At 39.0% G+C, this 19,233-nt stretch overlaps 1 protein-coding gene across 1 annotated transcript in view; it reads right to left on the bottom strand.

Moving 5' to 3' along the window:
- ABI3BP (ABI family member 3 binding protein) overlaps nucleotides 1-19,233 on the bottom strand; it is a 265,954-nt gene that overhangs the window by 57,295 nt on the left and 189,426 nt on the right. Inside the window, exons 47-51 of the mRNA XM_065913797.1 lie at nucleotides 18,715-18,789; nucleotides 12,061-12,120; nucleotides 11,438-11,485; nucleotides 10,555-10,635; nucleotides 8,320-8,397 (exon numbers count right to left, since the gene is read on the bottom strand). Coding sequence (XP_065769869.1) covers nucleotides 8,320-8,397; nucleotides 10,555-10,635; nucleotides 11,438-11,485; nucleotides 12,061-12,120; nucleotides 18,715-18,789 — 342 coding nt within the window. The remainder of the gene's footprint in view (nucleotides 1-8,319; nucleotides 8,398-10,554; nucleotides 10,636-11,437; nucleotides 11,486-12,060; nucleotides 12,121-18,714; nucleotides 18,790-19,233) is intronic.

The raw sequence follows: 19,233 nt of genomic DNA, 5'->3' as shown, positions 1-19,233 counted from the left end.
AGTCCGCCAGGCTCCTCTGTTCATGGAATTCTCCAGACAAATACTGCAGTGGGTGGCCATTTCCTTCTTCAGGGGATATTCCTGACCCAGGGATGGAATCTGGGTCTCCTACATTGCAGGCAGATTCTTTACTGTCTGAACCACCAGGAAAGCCCTCTAAAGGAAAATAAAGCAAGTGAAAATATTCATGACTGGAAATTAAAGATGTGCCCAGTCAAAGTAAGGCAGGCCTTAGGTAACATGTGTTGAGGATTAGTCACCAATTAGTCCACGTTTTCAAGGGCATTAATTTTGCTACATGGTTGCTTAATATGGTAAATGTAGAAGTCAATCATCTACCCCTTCATCCATCCATGTATCTGTCCATCTGTCCATCAACCCATCCATCTGTCTATTCACATTTCTCAACCAGGGAGTTGTTGTGGAACAATATTTTGCCAAAGAAGACAAGTAATCATAATGGCAAAAAGAAAAATATTTTTAGGTATGTAAGAATAAAAGGGTAGAAACCATGGTCTCTATCAAATTGTCTTAGCTCGTGAACCCTGAAGTGAATAAATACTCACGTAGCGCCAGCCATTAAAGCTTTGTATGTTAGTTACTCAGTTGTGTCTGACTCTTTGAGACCCCATGAATCACAGCTCGCCAAGCCTCCCTGTCCATCACCAACTCCCAGAGTCTACTCAAACCCATGTCCACTGAGTCTGTGATACCATCCAACCATCTCATCCTCTGTCGTCCCCTTCTCCTCCTGTCCCCATCCCTCCCAGCATCAGGGTCTTTTCCAGTGAGTCAACTCTTCGCATGAGGTGGCCAAAGTACTGGAGTTTATAGGCTGTATGAAAAGGCAAAAAGACAGGACACTGAAAGATGAACTCCGCAGGCCGGTAGGTACCCAATATGCTACTGGAAAACAGTGGAGAAATAACTCCAAAAAGAAGGAAGAGATGGAGACAAAGCAAAAACAACACCCAGTTATGGATGTGATTGGTGATGGAAGTAAAGTCCAATGCTATAAAGAATAATACTTCATAGGACCTCAATTCATCTTAGGTCCATGAATCAAGGCAAATTGGAAGTGGTCACACAGGAGATGACAAGAGGGAACATCGATATTTTAGGAATCAGAAAGCTAAAATGGACTAGGATGGGTGAATTTAACTCAGATTATCATTATATCTAGTACTGTGGGCAAGAATCCCTTAGAAGAAATGGAGTAGTCATCCTAGTCACCAAAAGAGTCCAAAATGCAGTACTTGGATGCAATCTCAAAATGACAGAATGATCTCTGTTCATTTCCAAGGCAAACCATTCAGTATCACAGTAATCCAATAAATCCATGGGAATTACCACGGTAATTCCCGACCAGGAATGCTGAAGAAGCTGAAGTTGAATGGTTCTATGAAGACCTACAAGACCTTCTAAAACTAACACCAAAAAAAAAGATATCCTTTTCATTATAGGGCACTGGAATGCAAAAGTAGGCAGTCAAGAAATAGCTGGAGTAACAGGCAAATTTGGCCTTGGAGTACAAAATGAAGCAGGGCAAAGGCTAATAGAATTTTGCCAAGAGAACACACTGGTCATAGCAAACACCCTCTTCCAACAACACAGGAGAAAACTCTGCACATGGACATCAGGAGATGGTCAATATTGAAATCAGACTGATTATATTCTTTGCAGTCAAAGATGGAGAAGCTCTATGCAGTCAGCAAAAACAAGACCAGAAGCTGACTGTGGCTCAGATCATGAACTCCTTACTGTGAAATTCAGACTTAAATTGAAGAAAGTAGGGAAAACCACTAGACCATTCAGGTATGACCTAAATCAAACCTCTTACAATTACACAGTGGAAGTGAGAAATAGATTTTAGGGATTAGATCTGATAGAGTGTCTGAGGAACTGTGGATGGAGGTTCGTGACATTGTACAAGAGGCAGTGATCAAAACCATCCTCAAGAAAAAGAAATGCAAAAGGCAAAATGGTTGCCTGAGGAGGCCTTATACATAGCTGAGAAAAGAAGAGAAGCTAAAGGCAAAGGAGAAAAGGAAAGATATACCCATTTGAATGCAGAGTTCCAAAGAACAGCAAGGAGAGATAACAAAACCTTCCTCAGTGATCAATGCAAAGAAATAGAGGAAAACAGTAGAATGGGAAAGACTAGAGATCTCTTCAAGAAAATCAGAGATACCAAGGGAACATTTCATGCAAAGATGGGCACAATAAAGGACAGAAGTGTTATGGACCTAACAGAAGCAGAAGATATGAAGAAGAGGTGGCAAGAATACACAGAAGAACTACACAAAAAAGATCATCATGACCCAGATAACCTCGAATGTGTGCTCACTCACCTAGAGCCAGACATCCTGGAATGCAAAGTCAAGTGGGCCTTAGGAAGCATCACTATGAAAAAAACTAGTGGAGGTGATGCAATTCCAGTAGAGCTATTTCAAATCCTAAAAGAGGATGGTGTGAAAGTGCTGCACTCAATATGCCAGCAAATTTGGAAAACTCAGCAGTGGCCACAGGACTGGAAAAGGTCAGTTTTCATTCCAATCCCAAAGAAACACAATCCCAAAGAATGTTCAAACTACCAAACAATTGCACTTGTCCCACACACTAGCAAAGTAATACTCAAAATCCTCCAAGCCAGGCTTTAGCAGTATGTAAACACTGAACTTCCAAATGTTCAAGCTGGATTTAGAAACGGCAGAGGAACCAGAGATCAAATTGCCAACATCTGTCAGAGCATCAAAAAAGCAAGTGAATTCCAGAAAAACATCTACTTCTACTTTATATGCTACACCAAAGCCTTTGACTTTGTGGATCACAATAAACTGTGGAAAATTCTTCAAGAGATGGGAATATCAGACCACCTTACCTGCCTCCTGAGAAATCTGTATGCAGGTCAAGAAGCAACATTTAGTACTAGACATGGAACAACAGACTGGTTCCAAATCAGGAAAGGAGTACATCAAGGCTGTATATTGTCACCCTGCTTACTTAACTTATATGCAGAGTACATCATGAGAAATGCCAAGCTGGATGAAGCACAAACTGGAATCAAGATGGCCAGGAGAAATATAAATAACCTCATATATGCAGATGACCCCACCCTTATGGTAGAAAACAAAGAACTAAAGAGCCTCTTGATGAAATGATAGAGGAGAGTGAAAAAGTTGGTTTAAAACTCAACATTCAGAAAACTAAGATCACGGCATCTGGTCCCATCACTTCATGGCAAATAGATGGGAAATCAAAAGAAACAGTGTCAGACTTTATGTTTTTGGGCTCCAAAATCACTGCAGATGGTGACTTCAGCCATGAAATTAAAAGATGCTTGCTCCTTGAAAGAAAAACTATAACCAACCTAAATAGCATATTAAAAAGCAGAGATATTATTTTGCCAACAAAGGTCCATCTAGTCAAAGCTATAGTTTTTCCAGTAGTCATGTGTGGATGTGAGAGTTGGACTATAAAGAAAGCTGAGTGTTGAAGAATTGATGCTTTTGAACTGAGGGGTTGGAGAAGAATCTTGAGAGTCCCTTGGACAGCAAGGAGATCCTAAAGGAGATCCAACCAGTCCATCCTAAAGGAGATCAGTCCTGGGTGTTCATTGGAAGGACTGATGCTGAAGCTGAAACTCCAATACCTTGGCCACCTGATGTGAAGAACTGACTCATTGGCAAAGACCCTGATGCTGGGAAAGTTTGAAGGTGGGAGGAGAAGGGGATGACAGAGGATGAGATGGTTGGATGCCATCACTTACTCGATGGACATGAGTTTGAGTAAGCTCCAGGAGCTGGTGATGGACAGGGAAGCCTGCTGTGCTTCAGTCCATGGGGTCACAGAGAGTCGGGCATCCCTGAGTAACTGAACTGAGACTGTAGCTTACCAGGCTCCTCTGTCTATAGAATTCTCCAGGCAAGAATACTGGAGTGGGTTGCTACTTCCTTTTCCAATAAAGCTTTAGGGATGAACGAAAACGACCTCTGGGGTCCTGCTCATCAAGGGAGGGTGAGAAAAGATCAAGCATTCATAATTCCCAGGGACCAACATGCCACCTTGTTACTTTCTGCTCCTGTTATCCAGGGCCTGACACAGTGTGAACCATTAATGATGACTTGTCAAACACATTTGAAAAATGAATAACCATTGTAAGCAGGCAAATTCATGAGAAACTCAGCTGAAATATTTTTGCTCCCTATCTGTTTTCCTTTCCTTTTTTTTTTTTTAAACAAATGTTATGTTATTTATTTCCATTTCTGACACAAACCAGTACTCTGTAAATGTGTGCTTTTCTTTCTTCTTTCTTTATATTTTTGGCCACATAGCATGCAGGATTTTAGTTCCTCAACCAGGGATTGAACACTAGTTCCCTGCAGTGGAAGGGTGGAATCTTAACCACTGAACCTCCAGGGAAGTTCCTCTACAAGCTTTTAAAGTGTGCATCCATCCTGGAATGTGTCTATCCTCGTCTTCCCTCCTCTGCCTGCCTCAACACACCACATTGCCTCCTGCCACCAACTTTCTTGGTAATGCTTTAGCTAAGACTGGAAAAAATTTTTGTGCAAACTTTGTAAGTAGATTACACTGTTTCAGTGATTTTGTTCACATTTTTAGTGGGTATTTATGTAACCATAAATCAGCAAATGCCTTGCCTACCACATTAAAAAAAAATACACCTGCAAAACAGATTATAATGTAGCTCATTTATAAACTTCCAGTATGAAGACTGATGAGCAGAATTTTGCCAAACTTCAGGCCAAAAACAGCAGACATGTACTGAAATTCTCTGTAGGTTTAACATGGGACTTTCAACATGTAATAGCTAGAGTGAACAGAGGAACTGATGTTATTTTTTAAAAAATCAGTTCTCACACACCCTAAAATACGTGGTGATGACTTGCAAATGTTTTTCTTCAATTTGCTTTGAGAGTGGTAGGGTTCCCTGTCTGTTGAACATACTTCAGCTCTCTTGTTAATTTCTTCAATGTTAGAGTGTCTTTGCTTTAAGAAATATAAAGAATCATGGCTCTCTTAGTATCTTTCTAGAATATATATAAATTTTAAAACTTTAGAAAGAAACTTTGAGCAGAACACAGAAATAATCAGTACTACATTCATTATTTCTAAGCCACAGGATCAGAATTTGTTTTTTTCTTTTTCTGTAGTCTTTACTTATATTTTGAAAGAACTTTTCATAAAGGAGTTGAAATATAACAAGTTTAGGCTGTGAATTACATATCTCATCACCAGATAATACAGGACCTTGAGAAAACTGCTTGAAGGTTTCAATTTTAAATTAAAAAAAAAAAAGAGATGAAGACACATTGTGAGGATGTAATATTATAAATATCATCTCGACATAGCTTTTGGTGACTGATAATAAAAATACTTTTTAACGATGGCCCTATATGCAGGGCAGAAGACGCAGAAGTACAGAACAGACTTTTGAACTCTGTGGGAGAAGGTGAGGGTGGGATGTTTCGAAAGAACAAAATGTGTATTATCTGTGGTGAAACAGACCACCAGCCCAGGTGGGATGCATGAGTCAAGTGCTCGGGCCTGCTGGGCTGGGAAGACCCAGAGGAATCGGGTGGAGAGGGAGGTGGGAGGGGGGACCAGGATGGGGAATACGTGTAACTCTATGGCTGATTCATATCAATGTATGACAAAACCCACTGAAAAATAAAAAATTAAGAAAAAAAAAAGAAAAAAGAAAAAAAAATACTTTTAAAAGATAGCTTCATATCTAAAGAGTTTTACAAAATTGTTTAAAAAGAATACTAAAAATACTTGACAAAGATAACATAAAAAATAGAGAAACAGGGATTATAGGAGAAATATTTTTAAGGACCTTTGTTTTGTCCAGTATTGGGGGAGGGAAAGAAGGGTACAAATTTCTCTGGGTGGCATAAAGATCAGGGGGCTGAAACAGATAATCAAAATGCCCCCAGAGGGACTTCCTTGGTGGTCCAATGGCTGGGATTTCGTGATCCCAGAGCAGGGGGCCCGGGTTCTATCCCTGGTCCAGGAACTAGATCCCACATGCCACAACTAAGACCCAGCGCAGATAAATAAAGTAAGGGCTAAAAAAAAAATGTCCACAGGATGCCTCTGGCCATTTCTACCACGGCTTGAGATAAGAGGAGCAGAGAAGAGAAGCTTGAATATGTCAGGGTTTCAAATAGAGCTGCAGGAAATTGTCTCAGCAGACAAAGAAGCAAGAATGGCAGAGGGGGATGGTGCTAGAGAGCCTCCTAGCACACTCATGCTGTAGGTTTTAGGCTTTAAGTTTCTCTGGAGCACTGGGGCCTCACTGCTGAGGACCTGGAGACCAAAAATCACAAGGTACGGGTACACGAATGGAGATCAAGAGGAAGGATTTCATTCTCACAGCATCTCTCGAGTTGCCGTGGGCCGTCTTGTGCATGTCATGCCTACTGTTAGAAACACAACACGCCAAAAACAATACGATGGACCAGCCTCCTCGTCCACAATGCTCAGGCACATGTTTGTGAGGATTGGGTCAGGGTTGGGTCAAAGGGTGATCTAGGACACACAGGAGGGTGCTGTTGCTAAAGCTCGCCCTGTACCCCCAAGCAGGGGTACTGGCCTGGGCCATGTTGGAAATGCATTCCTGGTGAGCCCCCTTTAAAGGGCCTTGGCACAAGTCTAGAAAAGTGTGGATCCCAGAGTGGCATAGGTTAGGCTAAGGCTCCTCAGAACACAAGAAAATGATCAAAATGCAGTACGTAATATAAATATGTTAAGATAATTCATTGAATGGTATCAGATCTTGAATTACATCCAATCAACTGTGAAACTCGTCAATAAAGCCAAGTTCTAGAAACAATTTGAAAAAATATTGATATTCCCATTAACGTAAGAGGAAGCAAAAACAAGAAAAGAACATGCCTATTATCTTTTATTCTCAATTCTGAAATTTACAAGGCTCTAAAAGCTGAAATCTTTTTCTCATTTGGCAATACAACCTGAAGAATATTTATCCTGCTTATTGTCAATACATATTTTGCTGTAAAAACATCAATGTGTTTGATTATGAGAATCCAGCTATCTTCTATTAAGCCAGACATTAAAGAAGTTTGCAAAACCATTAAAAAAATAAACATATAAAGATCAGGATGGGATATGGTTGCAATAGGATTGAACATCTGCTGTTAATGTCTGAAACTGATAATGAGGGTGTGGGAAAACTGCTATTACACTAGGCTCCTTACTTCTGTGTATATTTTTTAAATAAATAAAAGTTAACAAACAGAAAGGTAATAAAATAAATAATAAAATTAACATTTAAGCCATTATAAAAATGAAACAAATTCAAAAGACTTAGAAATTTTACAAGAACTGCCCTATACCATAACGAGTATTCTCAGTCATGTTCATTTAGAATAAGTACTGCTCTACTTGTTATAAAATATATCCCTTAAAGGTAGATATCTTTTATTATCATTTCCTCTTATTGCTATGTTTTTTTTTCTACCAATCCCTCCCTCCAGTATAACTGACAATTGAGTAAAATAAATTTGTCTTGCAGCTCTTTAAAATTTATTTGCTCTCATTTTGGGGGGCTTCCTTCTACATGCTAGAGGTAGAAATGGGCAAAAGAGGGTTATTAAGAAAAAAAAAAGGAAAAGAAAAAAACACGAAAATACTTGAAGTCTGCAACTGGTTACAATCCAAGTAAGAAAGAAATATATAAAAAGGAGAGATGTCTGAGAGCATGAAGATGTGAGAAAAAGCTTTGTGTAGGCGAGTTGACTTCCCAACAAGCAGAAAGAAGAAATAATATAAGGAAACCCCAGAGCAAACCTTCCTGGATGTTTTAATATTAATTCATCCTTAAAAATGATTTCCTTGTTACGAGTTTCCTTTCTCAGCCTGCAGTATCAATGAGTTCATCAAGTTCTGAAGATAGGACAAAGAGGAAAAGAGGTAGAGAAAAGTAGGAGGAGAAGGAGGAAGGTAACATGATTGTAATTTATCAGATCTGGAAAATGAGGGGAAAGAAGGTAAGGCAAGGGAAAAAAATAGGAGCTTACATTCTTAGTCATTATCATCAACTGCAAAGAATATTGGCATTCAAAGCAAAGCTCTAATTAAAGAGACTGTCTTTCCTACATTCAACTGGTAATCATATAAATATTACTACTTGGCTGATGTCCTGTACCTATGAAGTGAAAAAAATTTATACTAACTCACTGTGATGAAAATTCTGTTTCTTAAAGGAAAGTTTTCTTCCTGCTTAAACAAAGAAGGAAAAGCTACTATCCAGAGGTAGGGAAATAGCTTTACCCTGAGTTGTCTTTGCCAATTCAGTCATTCGTGGAACTTTCATTGTGAAGAGTTCTTGGGTAGACTGGTCTGTTTCTGCTGGGGAAAACACAGTAAGATGAATGGCTTTAAATAAATATCATTAATGAACAAGTAAAAAAAAAAAATAACAAAAAACCCCACACTCTTTTCTTCCCCATGCAATGATAAAAGGGTAAATTGAATTTATAACTATGCCCAGTGATCATCTTAAAGTTACTGGTACATTTTAATAACTGATTTCTTATTATTTACTGTCTCCTTGCACTATTATATTAATGATTATTATAAGGATCTCCAAAAGCTTTTAGTTCAGCATCACTGTTTAATGATATTGGACTTGGCTATAATCTTGGATATGCCTCCTGTCTTATGCATCATTGCCTTCATGTTTCCTTCTATTTCATGAGCTTCACAAGTTATTTAGGTAAGCTGGAAAAAATAGATCATAGAAAATAATGTGCATTTATACCACATAATAAATATTCTATTTATTTCACATGAAAAGCAAAGTTTATTGACATACAGACACATTACTCCTAACAAAATAAACACCCCTATGTTATCTTGCAATAATTACAACATCATACTGACAGAGCAAATTATCTGTTCACTTTGCCACATACTGGACCCAAGGAAATATTTGGTGAAAATAATATGCTGTCATCTTATTTTCTGCCTGTTTTATAATCTAGATTCTGCTCATAGATAATTGTGGTAATTGGCCCAATAAACTAACATATAGTAAAAAAAAAAAAAAAAAAAAGCAAAAAACCCAGAAGTGGAATTTAGATAATTAACATATTCAGCAGTGGGTCTTGATGAGTACTTTTGAGTTCCTCTCATGGGTAATGCTGACTTTGAGGGCCTATGCTATAATAGATAAATATTTGGTAATTAGGATATATTCGCTCATTCAGTTTTGAGTATTTTCCTTCAAAAAGGATTCCTTTTAAAATGGGATCAGTAACTTTATTTCACACACAAAGAATGGGTTTACCTGAAAAGGGATGAAGGGAGGAAAGAAAAGCCACTGATTTAAACATAGCCATGTGGGATATGGTGACAGGGTGGAGGAGCCAGCAAACACAAGCTGGGAATTCTTGCTTTCCTGTTCACATTCAGCCAAGTCGCGGGCAAACTAGGGTTTCCCACACAGTGAAGACACTGATGCTGAACTCCTCGAAAGCATGGCCAGCTCATCCCAACCTGTGTTTCTTCAGACCACCCACATGTTCATCAGATGAGTCTGGCTACCATTCTCTGTATGTGCCTCTTCCCCATCTCTCTTTAACCTGAAGAGCCCTTCATACCTTTAACTCTCATTCCAACTGGAAGACCTAGCATACATGTCACTTCCTCTGTGAAGCCTTCCCTGATACCCCCAGGTACTTTTCTTCTTCAGTGTCCCGCTCATTTCTCTATGATCTCATTGTAGTGTATAATACGAGAGTGAATTCCAGGGGCTCTGACAACTGAGAACGTGGGTTCCAGTTTGGGTCTGATGTTAGCTCTTTCTATGCCTCAATTTTCTAATCTGTAAAATGGGACAGTAGAATTTACATCACACACTTGTAATGTGTCTTAAAATAAAAAAATATGTGTCGAACACTGGGTAGCACAGAGGAAGCACAATTATTGCTAAATCCTGTCTTTGTTTTAGATGGCGATCTCTCCAAGGTAAGGACTTACCTTTAAAGCGGTTGTATTTTGGGACTCCCATTGCTTAGCATTGCACTTAACACTATAAGATATTCAGATTTCAAAAATAAAAGTTTTCTTCCCAAATACAGTTTCAAATATGGAAAAAGCAACAAGAAAGTATAGCATTGATATACACTGGGAAGATTTTTTTAAATTTATTCTTTAATTGGAGGGAAATTGCTTTACAAGGCTGTACTGGTTTCTGCCACACAACAACGCAAACCAGCCATAATTATACATATATCGGGAAGATTCTTTTTCTAAAAAAGTAACTGAGAGTTTGTTAAGATGTTTTAAAACATTCTCATCTTGTATTGGAAATCAGCATAAATATGAGAAGGACAAATACACAATTAATGTAAAAGAGTCAAGTGAAATGGATATCTTTTACAGTGATAAAAAGAGACCCTCTATTGTTTGGAATACCGTGAACACAACATACATATGGCTACTTTAAGGGCAATTCCTAAAATGTAAAGTCCTCAATGGACTGAATATGAAAGCAAAATTTACCAAGAGTGGTTTGTAGTTCCTCTTGACTAGTACTTGGTGAAATCATAGGAATCAAAGGGCTGCCTCGTGTCTCTAAAGGAGCTGAAAAGACAAGTAAGTACCAAGGCTGTCAATCCTTAGCTTCAAAAGCCAGCAACCAGCCAAAATAATATTACATGAGATTCTGTTACTTGAAATACAAAAAGGAAAACATTAAGTGGGTCATGGAAAAGAAAGTTAAGTGTGCATGGAACCTGTGGAATATCAGAATAATGGTTCTCAACTGTTTTTTTTTTTCCCCCACCAGGATAGATAATAAACAACATCCAGTGCTTGACACACTCCATGACCCTGCCTGGTTAGGATTGGTGTGGGTTAGACACAGTTCTAGGTCTGTCAGCTGCGTCTCTCCCCTCCAAGAGAGCACACGGGATCACCCAGAGGAGAGGATATCATCACTGTAGCAACCATCTGGAGTCCGTTCAAATTTATTTTTAAAAATAAACCAGTGGCAAATTTTAGTATTTTGACCTATCTAATAATTACTGGCCAGAGCCTTCCACAGCATGCTAGTGTGTTGTTAAGGCCACAGCTGAGAACCATTAGGCCGGCAGAAATGTTAATTAAATGGGCATGAGTAAGGTGGGATCGTTTTGAACACAGATAAATGAGGTAGGTGAGGATGAAGGTGGTAATGAGCTGTCTTAAGTTGGTCTTCAGAGCAAACCTTTAAAACAGTGAAACCACTGCCTTTCTATTCTGAAAAGGGTAAAAAACAATGAGAATGAAACAATGAAGAGGATTGAGAAGGGAGGATGTTTCAAGGTGATTGTTTGAGAAAGGCCTGCAATCTTCATGGTAGCCAGGAAAATAATTAGAGTGGGTCAAATGGAAAAGCCGTTACCTACAGTTGTCTCCGGCAGATGGATTCTAAAGGTAACAGGTTGCAGAACTAGGCCAAAAGCAAACCAAAGAAATGTATTTATGAGAATTACTCCCTGGAGTAAACCTAGTTTCTGTGTCTCTACAATGCACCCATGTGAACATTTAAACATTCTCTTAGAGAATCAGAATAAATATAAGAAAATTCAGGTGACACCCAGGGAACTTAGTTTAGCTAAAACTTTGAAGTTTTCATTCACTGTCACTATGAGAAAAATTTGGGTAGGCACCCATATTTTTAACTTAAAAGTACACCCACATTTGGATGTAGTTATATTTACATCCTGAAAAAAGGTGAAAATGATTGACTCAGTTAATAATTATATCTTATAACTTTAGCATGATTTCCTATTCAATAAAAGCACTTTCAGGGAAAATAAACTAATTAGACCCTATTCCCTCATGGGGGAAATATGTCAAGCAGATTGTATGATTAAATCTTTCTCTAAAGAAATACACATTTTCTATCTAAAATTTTCTCTGAGCTTCTTCTACATATCACCCTCATTACAAAAGTATATTTGCCTCAAGAATGTTTTTTGAAAAATACACTTCCTAACTGGGAGAATAAAACAGTGCATTTACCAGGTTCGCTCTGAGAGACTTCAGGGACTGGCTTATGGGGAAGGAGCACATCTCTTGGAACTGAAAGAAAAAGATTATAAATCACTGTGCATTCTAAATGCCATACCTGGAGTGAAACTCAACCCACAGACATAAAACCCTGGGAAGCATGAATGAAGTAAAGATACTTCACAATGGCTAAAACACTAAGGCATGAAAAGGACTGTCTTTCCAAAATGGAAGATGTCAGTGTATTAGGGAAGGTTCTAGCAGCAGTAAAACAAAGTTGGTCATGATTCATTTTGAAGACTCCACGGAGGGGGAGAAAAAGGAAGAAAAAACTGATTTAATTAAACATAAGAAGGTTATCTCCCTAAGTTATTGTCAAAATAAGAAGTCAGCTTTTGTCTGAAGTGGTTACTGCCATTTGATATTCCTGCTAAAATTTCATCAACAGAAATAGGAAACATTATTTTAAAGAAATGGGCTGATGGGGGAAACGGCAAGAAAAGCAAAACTCTTGAGGATCTAAAAAGAGAACAAAACTTCATTCTAAAAGGCATAATAGTTATGGGGAGAAAGAGCAAAAATCAGCCACTTGTTAGAAGACACCACATGTAAAGTTGATAAGCGTGCTTGTTAAGCAGTAAATGTTAGATAAATTTTGCCATTTTTGTCATTCTTAGTGATGTGGCTTCTAGTATAAGTATTATGGACTCCTGGCATGAAAACAAGGGAGACAAATGTATGCTAAGCTACAAGCCTACTCATATTCAGTTCTGATCTACGGTATATTTTTAATACCTGTGTCCAGTTCTACTTTGGAAAAATAAAATGGTAGGCTGGGAATTGATGGCTTATCTCTCATTGAGGAAAATATCAGGTTGACTTGCCTATTGTTAATACCAGATTTCTATGGCAAATCTCTTTTCAGGAACAATATAATGTAGTTCCTTGGCTCAGTTTCCCCACAAGAAAGTCCTTGTCAACCCTACTCACTCACTGAAAAGTTTTCTTACCACACTAAATTCATAAATACCCTTAGCTATGCAGTGTAACTTTCTTGCATCTTATATAGCGCTGGAGGGAAAAAAAAAAAAAGGATTCAGGCTAGAATTCTCCCTCTGAGAAAGATGAAGAAAAACCTTTTGCATTACAAGGTGGACAAGCACAACTTTACCATTTGTGCAGAAAAAAAGATCATATAAAATGGACATTCATTTTCTTTTATGGCTTTTGGAGATTACATTTAATGTGAATGTCACATCTGTTCTTAGTCTAGGCCACTGAGTAAGTACCGGTGAAATCACAGTTGTGGAATTTGGTCCATTGGAAAGAATGTGACTCTATTAGAACTTCTATGAGCTAAAAGATAAAGACCGGGAGAACTTGAAATGTGGATTTTTGTTTGTTTTAAAAAGGTTAACTTCAGAAAAGATAAGGGGTGGACAAAGACAGAGAAAACCTGTCATAATGGTGACCATTTCACCACTGCTAGTCTTTTTAAAGATTCAAGTAGTAAAACATGAAGAATTTCCAGCTGTAAATCAAACTAACTGTTTATCCGTAGGGTGAGGGAGAAGGCACTCTGATGTGGCTCTGAGAAGGTCATGGCCATACAAAGCAGCCTGTGGTTTATAAACATCCTAATTGGCTCCAGTGCTAGACTGCTCAGAGAGGGGGTGGGATTAAGGAAGGGAAAAGCTGGGAAGAAATGTGCTACCAATAAATCCACCATATTGTAAACACATTACCTGCTGCCTGCTTTAGTTTCCTGAGGAATTCAGACAAGCATAATGTAGATTCCTGCTGCTGCCACTGGCGCTTTTTAACCATGAGGTGATGATTTAATAACTGCCCTACCAGGCGTTCTAAAGCAGGTGAAATCAGTGGAAAGGAAAGAACCAGAAATATTCACAGGAAAGGGATGGGAATCACTCTCTTATTTGGTCAACCGCAGCTCCAAGAAATGCAACGTTGTTGTTGCTGTTTTTTTTTTTTCCCTATGTGGCGTTCTGCTTTATATTAAATTGAATAAGAGCATGACTCTAAAAACCTAAATCTTCCATGCTGGGGGAAACTTACAAGTGTACTTCATGACAATTTAACTGAGAAGGCAGTTTTGATTTCCTTATTAAAATATTTACCAATATTATATTTTAGACCCATTTGTTTTAGCCAATTGATCATTTATATTAACAAACAAATTAACTTACCAGTTATATGTATTAACTACCTTTCTGAATAAAGGGCATCTCTTCAAAGAAAAATTCAACTACCAGAAAACAACTGTGAGTGGATGTGTCTGATATGGACAAAGGTGAATGGACATGCAAGAGTGTTCTGCCAGAGTAGATGGGAGAATGCAGGCGCTGCTCTCTGATGGAGATGGTGCACCAAGGAATCTTCAGTAAGGTTCTTGCAACAGCCTACAAGGATATTCTCATAGATAAGTGATACCCATAGACCACATATCTCCTTCATGTCCAGACTCCCACTTCCTTTGCTCTAACCTTGTACCTGGAGGCGCAGTCTGAGAGGTGGCAGGTTTCCTGCCTCCCAGAGACCACTTTCCAGGCTTCACTTATGCTCCTGGGTCACCTTCCCTCGGGTCTCCTCTGGGACTTTTCGCTTTCTATCATTCCTATTATCTTCTGTTTTTCTCCATTAGTCCATCTTTTCATTTATCTATGAACTCCTCCCTCTCCACCCATAAAACAATTCAAGTCTTCCAACATCCGAAAATCAATAACCAGTTCCTTGACATAGCTTTCCCTTCAAACAATCCCTTTCTCACTCTCCTTCCTCTCAACTAAGAACTCTGCCTCTGCTCCTGGTTTCCTAACTGCATCTTCTCCATCCACTGCAGATGGCCTTTCCTTTCACGGATCTCCTGCACCCATGGATCCATGAGGCCTCATCCATAGTTCTGAATGTCACAATGTTCTAAAGACCAAAAAGCTTTTATTTTTTATTTTCTTGCTTAGCCTCTTTGACAGCAACACCTGACTAGAACTGATCTAAGTCAATTTACGGTTTTTATTTATCCTAGCTAGTGTGACTGCTCATACTTCTCACTGCAGACTTATGAATATGCTTGTAACCTATGGTATCTGTGCTGTTTCACCTTTCCAAAGTCTGAAAATTGCTGAATTCTGAAGCACCGGCCCACAGGTTTCAGGTGCAAACTTCTAGACCTCCACTGTCAAGTCCAGTGGTCCTTCTGACCTCCTCCTCCTCACTGTTGCTCATGGCCATCCTTCCCTGCCTGGCCTCCTGAGTTCCTCTTTCCTGGTACTCTCTGGTCGTTTGACAGAAACTTCTGCTGGCTCTTGCTTCCTCTATCCACTATTTAAACGTAACCATGTCCTCTAAGACTTTGATCTCTGATCTCTTATTTTCTCAGTCTCTACCTTCTCCTTGATGATATTATACCCTCAAAATTTAAGAACCTTCTATACATAGTAGACACATAGACACATGGCTCCCAAATCTTCATCCTAAATATCGACTTCTGTTTAGAAAACCAAAAATCCATTTCAACCACCAATCCAACTGGCCCTCCAAACCCAGCACCTTATTCCTCCCTCTGTGTTCCCTGCCTTAGTTAATGGTATTAGCATCTACCACCTGCATAAGCTAGCTTTCGTGGTAGCTCAGTTGGTTAAGAATCCATCTGCGATACAGGAGACCCAGGTTTGATTCCTGGGTGGGGAAGATCCTCTGGAGAAGGAAATGGCAACCCACTCTAGCAGTCTTGCCAGGAGAATCCCCATGGACAGACGAGCCTGGCAGTCTACATTCCACAGGGTTGCCAAGAGTCAGACATGACTTAGTGACTAAACCACCACCACCTGCCTAAGCTGGAAATCACAGTGTCCTCCTTCTCTCCATGACACATTCAGTTATTGTCCACATTCTAGCAATTCCATCTCCAAAAGACATTTTAGCTTTCACCCCTTCTTTCCTAACTGAAAAAATGCTGCAAAGTAGAGTCTGCCAAGAGCATTTGCAGGGTTGGATAGCTTGCTGAAATCTAGATATTTCCCCCCCCCCCCCGGCTTGCTTCCAATGACTGAAGTCTATCCAAATATTTCTGCGGTGACAGAAGTTGCCACATAGCCAAGACAGCCCTTGGTACAGAAACAAATCTATAAAGAAGGCACAGCTCCGCTGAACCAGGCATCAGAGTGAGTCCTCTGCCCTGAATTTGAAAGCGTTTCTCCAAGACAGATTAAAAGAAAAGCCAGTACTGTTCTGGCTCTGGACATGCTGTGTGGACTCAATGTGTCTAGATTCCTCATTAAATACTGTAGTTAATTTGACTGAGTGACTGGATATTCCCTAAAGGGCTAGCTGGATGAAAGCTGTGTTATGCTTAGGCACCTACGGAATAGAAGAGCTGTACAGAGAATCCAAGACTGACTTATTTGATACAAGTCTAAAAATTCAATTTGTCACTTCTGACATCACTTAGAATAAATTGAGACAAACATCATGTTAAAACATAACTATGCCTCGATTTCAGTACTACATTTTACATTTTTACAGAGCATCTGTCTCTCTTGGACTGCAAGGAGATCCAACCAGTCCTTCCCAAAGGAGATCAGTCCTGGGTATTCATTGGAAGGACTGATGTTGAAGCTGAAACTCCAATACTTTGGCCACCTGATACGAAGAGCTGACTCATTTGAAAAGACCCTGATGCTGGGAAAGATTGAGGGCAGGAGAAGAAGGGGATGACAGAGGATGAGATGGTTGGATGGCATCACCAACTCAATGGACTTGGGTTTGGGTGGACTCTGGGAGTTGGTGACGGACAGGGAGGCCTGGCGTGCTGCGGTTCATGGGGTCGCAAAGAGTCGGACACGACTGAGCAACTGAACTGAACTGTTTCTCTAGGATACACCAGCACACATTACGTTTACATGTAACTTACCCTGTTTTCTGAGGAGCCAGTAAACAAAGTCATGGGCTCATTAGGAAGCAAACCTGAGACTAGATAAAACCCCCAAACTGTTTGAATCCAGCCTTTTAAACACTTGGGAGAAAACTGAAAAGTAGTAATGATTGCCTTATGTTTCCTCCTGTGGCATCACAGCCATGGACTAACAGGGGAACCCCTGAGGGGCACAGTGGCAGGACCAACACCAGGTTTAGAGACACAAGTCACACTCAGGTTTGGAGACTCCTGGAACTGGAGAGTCAATAAAATAAGCCTAAGGAAGGCTCCATGGGGAGCGTTTGTGCCGCTATTCCAAGCTCAAACTTACAAGTCAGAGTGTCTGTGAAAAATAAGGTATTGATGGAAGTAAGGTAAATATTATTTAAAAAGAAGAAAAGTTTAACTATTAGATATATTACTTTAATGAGATTATGTCATGTCAGAACCAATAGTACTACTTTTTCTAATAAAGAGGAAAAGTAATAAAATCACTCACATATACTGTTGCTATCTCTAATGACTCAATCTCCGTTAACATTTTTTTTCCACAGTTGAAAACAAGGAGTTGACCTTTTGCCAGTGGGAAGATAAGCTTTTTTCTTATTGGTGTTTATAATATGACTTTTGCTTTTAGCAATTTTACAAGTTTTACAAATTTACATTCTGGACTTCAGGGCAAAAAGGCTCTTTGTGGACTATCACTACTTGCAACCACCTAACCATCCCACAGCAGCAGAAACATTCCCCACTTACATAACCAGGAAACCAAGAAAGCAAGTGAATTCACTTGCTTCCAAAATGCCATCAGTCCAATCTACGGCTCAGAAAGCTTTGGTTCTAGAAATGTTCTATAAGCTTCTAGGACCACCTAAGAATTTATAATAATTGAATTTTTTTTTTAAAGGGGGCAAAACCTGTAGTATTGCTCAGATAATCAGGCTAAAAATTTGGCTTGGCTTATTAGTGAACCAAGAATGAACTACTTAGTGAAGCTAACAGTGGCTTCTTATGATCACTTGGGGATCTAGAGAAATGTCTGGGTCCTTGCAGTCCCCACCTTGACTTCTCCCACAAATGCAATTCCCCCCTAAACAGGCAAAAAGTCTTCTCAAATGATAGGCAATAAATAGATCTGTAGCTAAAGAAATCATTTAGAGTGTGTGTGAAACAAATTTCTTAAGCAACTGCTCCATGAACTGGGAAAGTAGAATTAAAAACAGACAAAAAAAAACTCTTAAACAAAGAAAAAAAAAGTCCTCAATGCTGAATAGTGTAAAATTTCTGAACCCAAGAAAATGGCTAAACATCATTTTCTCCATTTGAAAAACATCATTTTATCATTTTTGTGGAAAAATCCCAATTCTTTATCTTATTTTGGTGAAATGTGAGCATCGCATAGTTAACATTAGTAGGTTATATTTTAGAAGTCAGAAAAGAAAGAAGCATTCTACCCTTAATTCTAGAAGGTTATTTTTTATAAGTCAGAAAAAAAGAGAAGTCTTCTGCCCTTAGCATAATTCTCTGCCTTTGGATTATATCAATGTTTACATAAATAATGGAGCACATATGTAACTTATGAACACTTTGAAATGATTATATCATGCACGGCACAACATGGTATCTGAACATAAATGAAATATGAACTTCATATCCATCCTTCCTCATGCTTCATTGCAGCAGAAATGTGACAGTAGAATGCATTTGACTTAAATATGAAATAAAGCATTTACCAGGTGGCGTATAGGACACTTCTGGACTTGGTGATGTCTTTGGCTTCAGAGTAACAGGCTGGAATACCTTTGGAGCTGAAAGAGAGAGCTTGGACCATGAGTCATTTGGTTTCAGCATCTCCCAGTCATGCCTAGCACATAAGATCTGACAAAGCATAAACCTGATTATTGCTTTTAAAAAAAGGATTGAAATAGGAGTTATATGGAAAAATAAACCTTAAGCTCTAAAAGTAAATCAGTTAGAATTTCAGATACTTTAAGAAAAATGAAATCTGAGAAACAGCAAAATTTGAATAAGCATAAGGGTAGGATGAAGAAATTTTGGAAACCTTTCAGAAGAGATAGCAATTAAATTAATCTGAGAGTACTTATTCTCTGGATGTTTGCTTGACTTCTTAAACCCATCTTCATGCCTTTCTGTGAAGAATGAGCTCTGTAAAGTCAAAGTGGGACCCCAAAAAGCATGTATGAAAGCAACTTAAAGTCAGGTCAGCAACAGCAGAGAGAGAATGGGCAACA

This window comes from Muntiacus reevesi, chromosome 21 (assembly GCF_963930625.1).
Source record: "Muntiacus reevesi chromosome 21, mMunRee1.1, whole genome shotgun sequence".
Classification (NCBI taxonomy): Eukaryota; Metazoa; Chordata; class Mammalia; order Artiodactyla; family Cervidae; genus Muntiacus; species Muntiacus reevesi.
The sequence above is the reverse complement of the archived record's forward strand: the minus strand, read 5'-3'. Positions and strand labels throughout refer to the sequence as shown.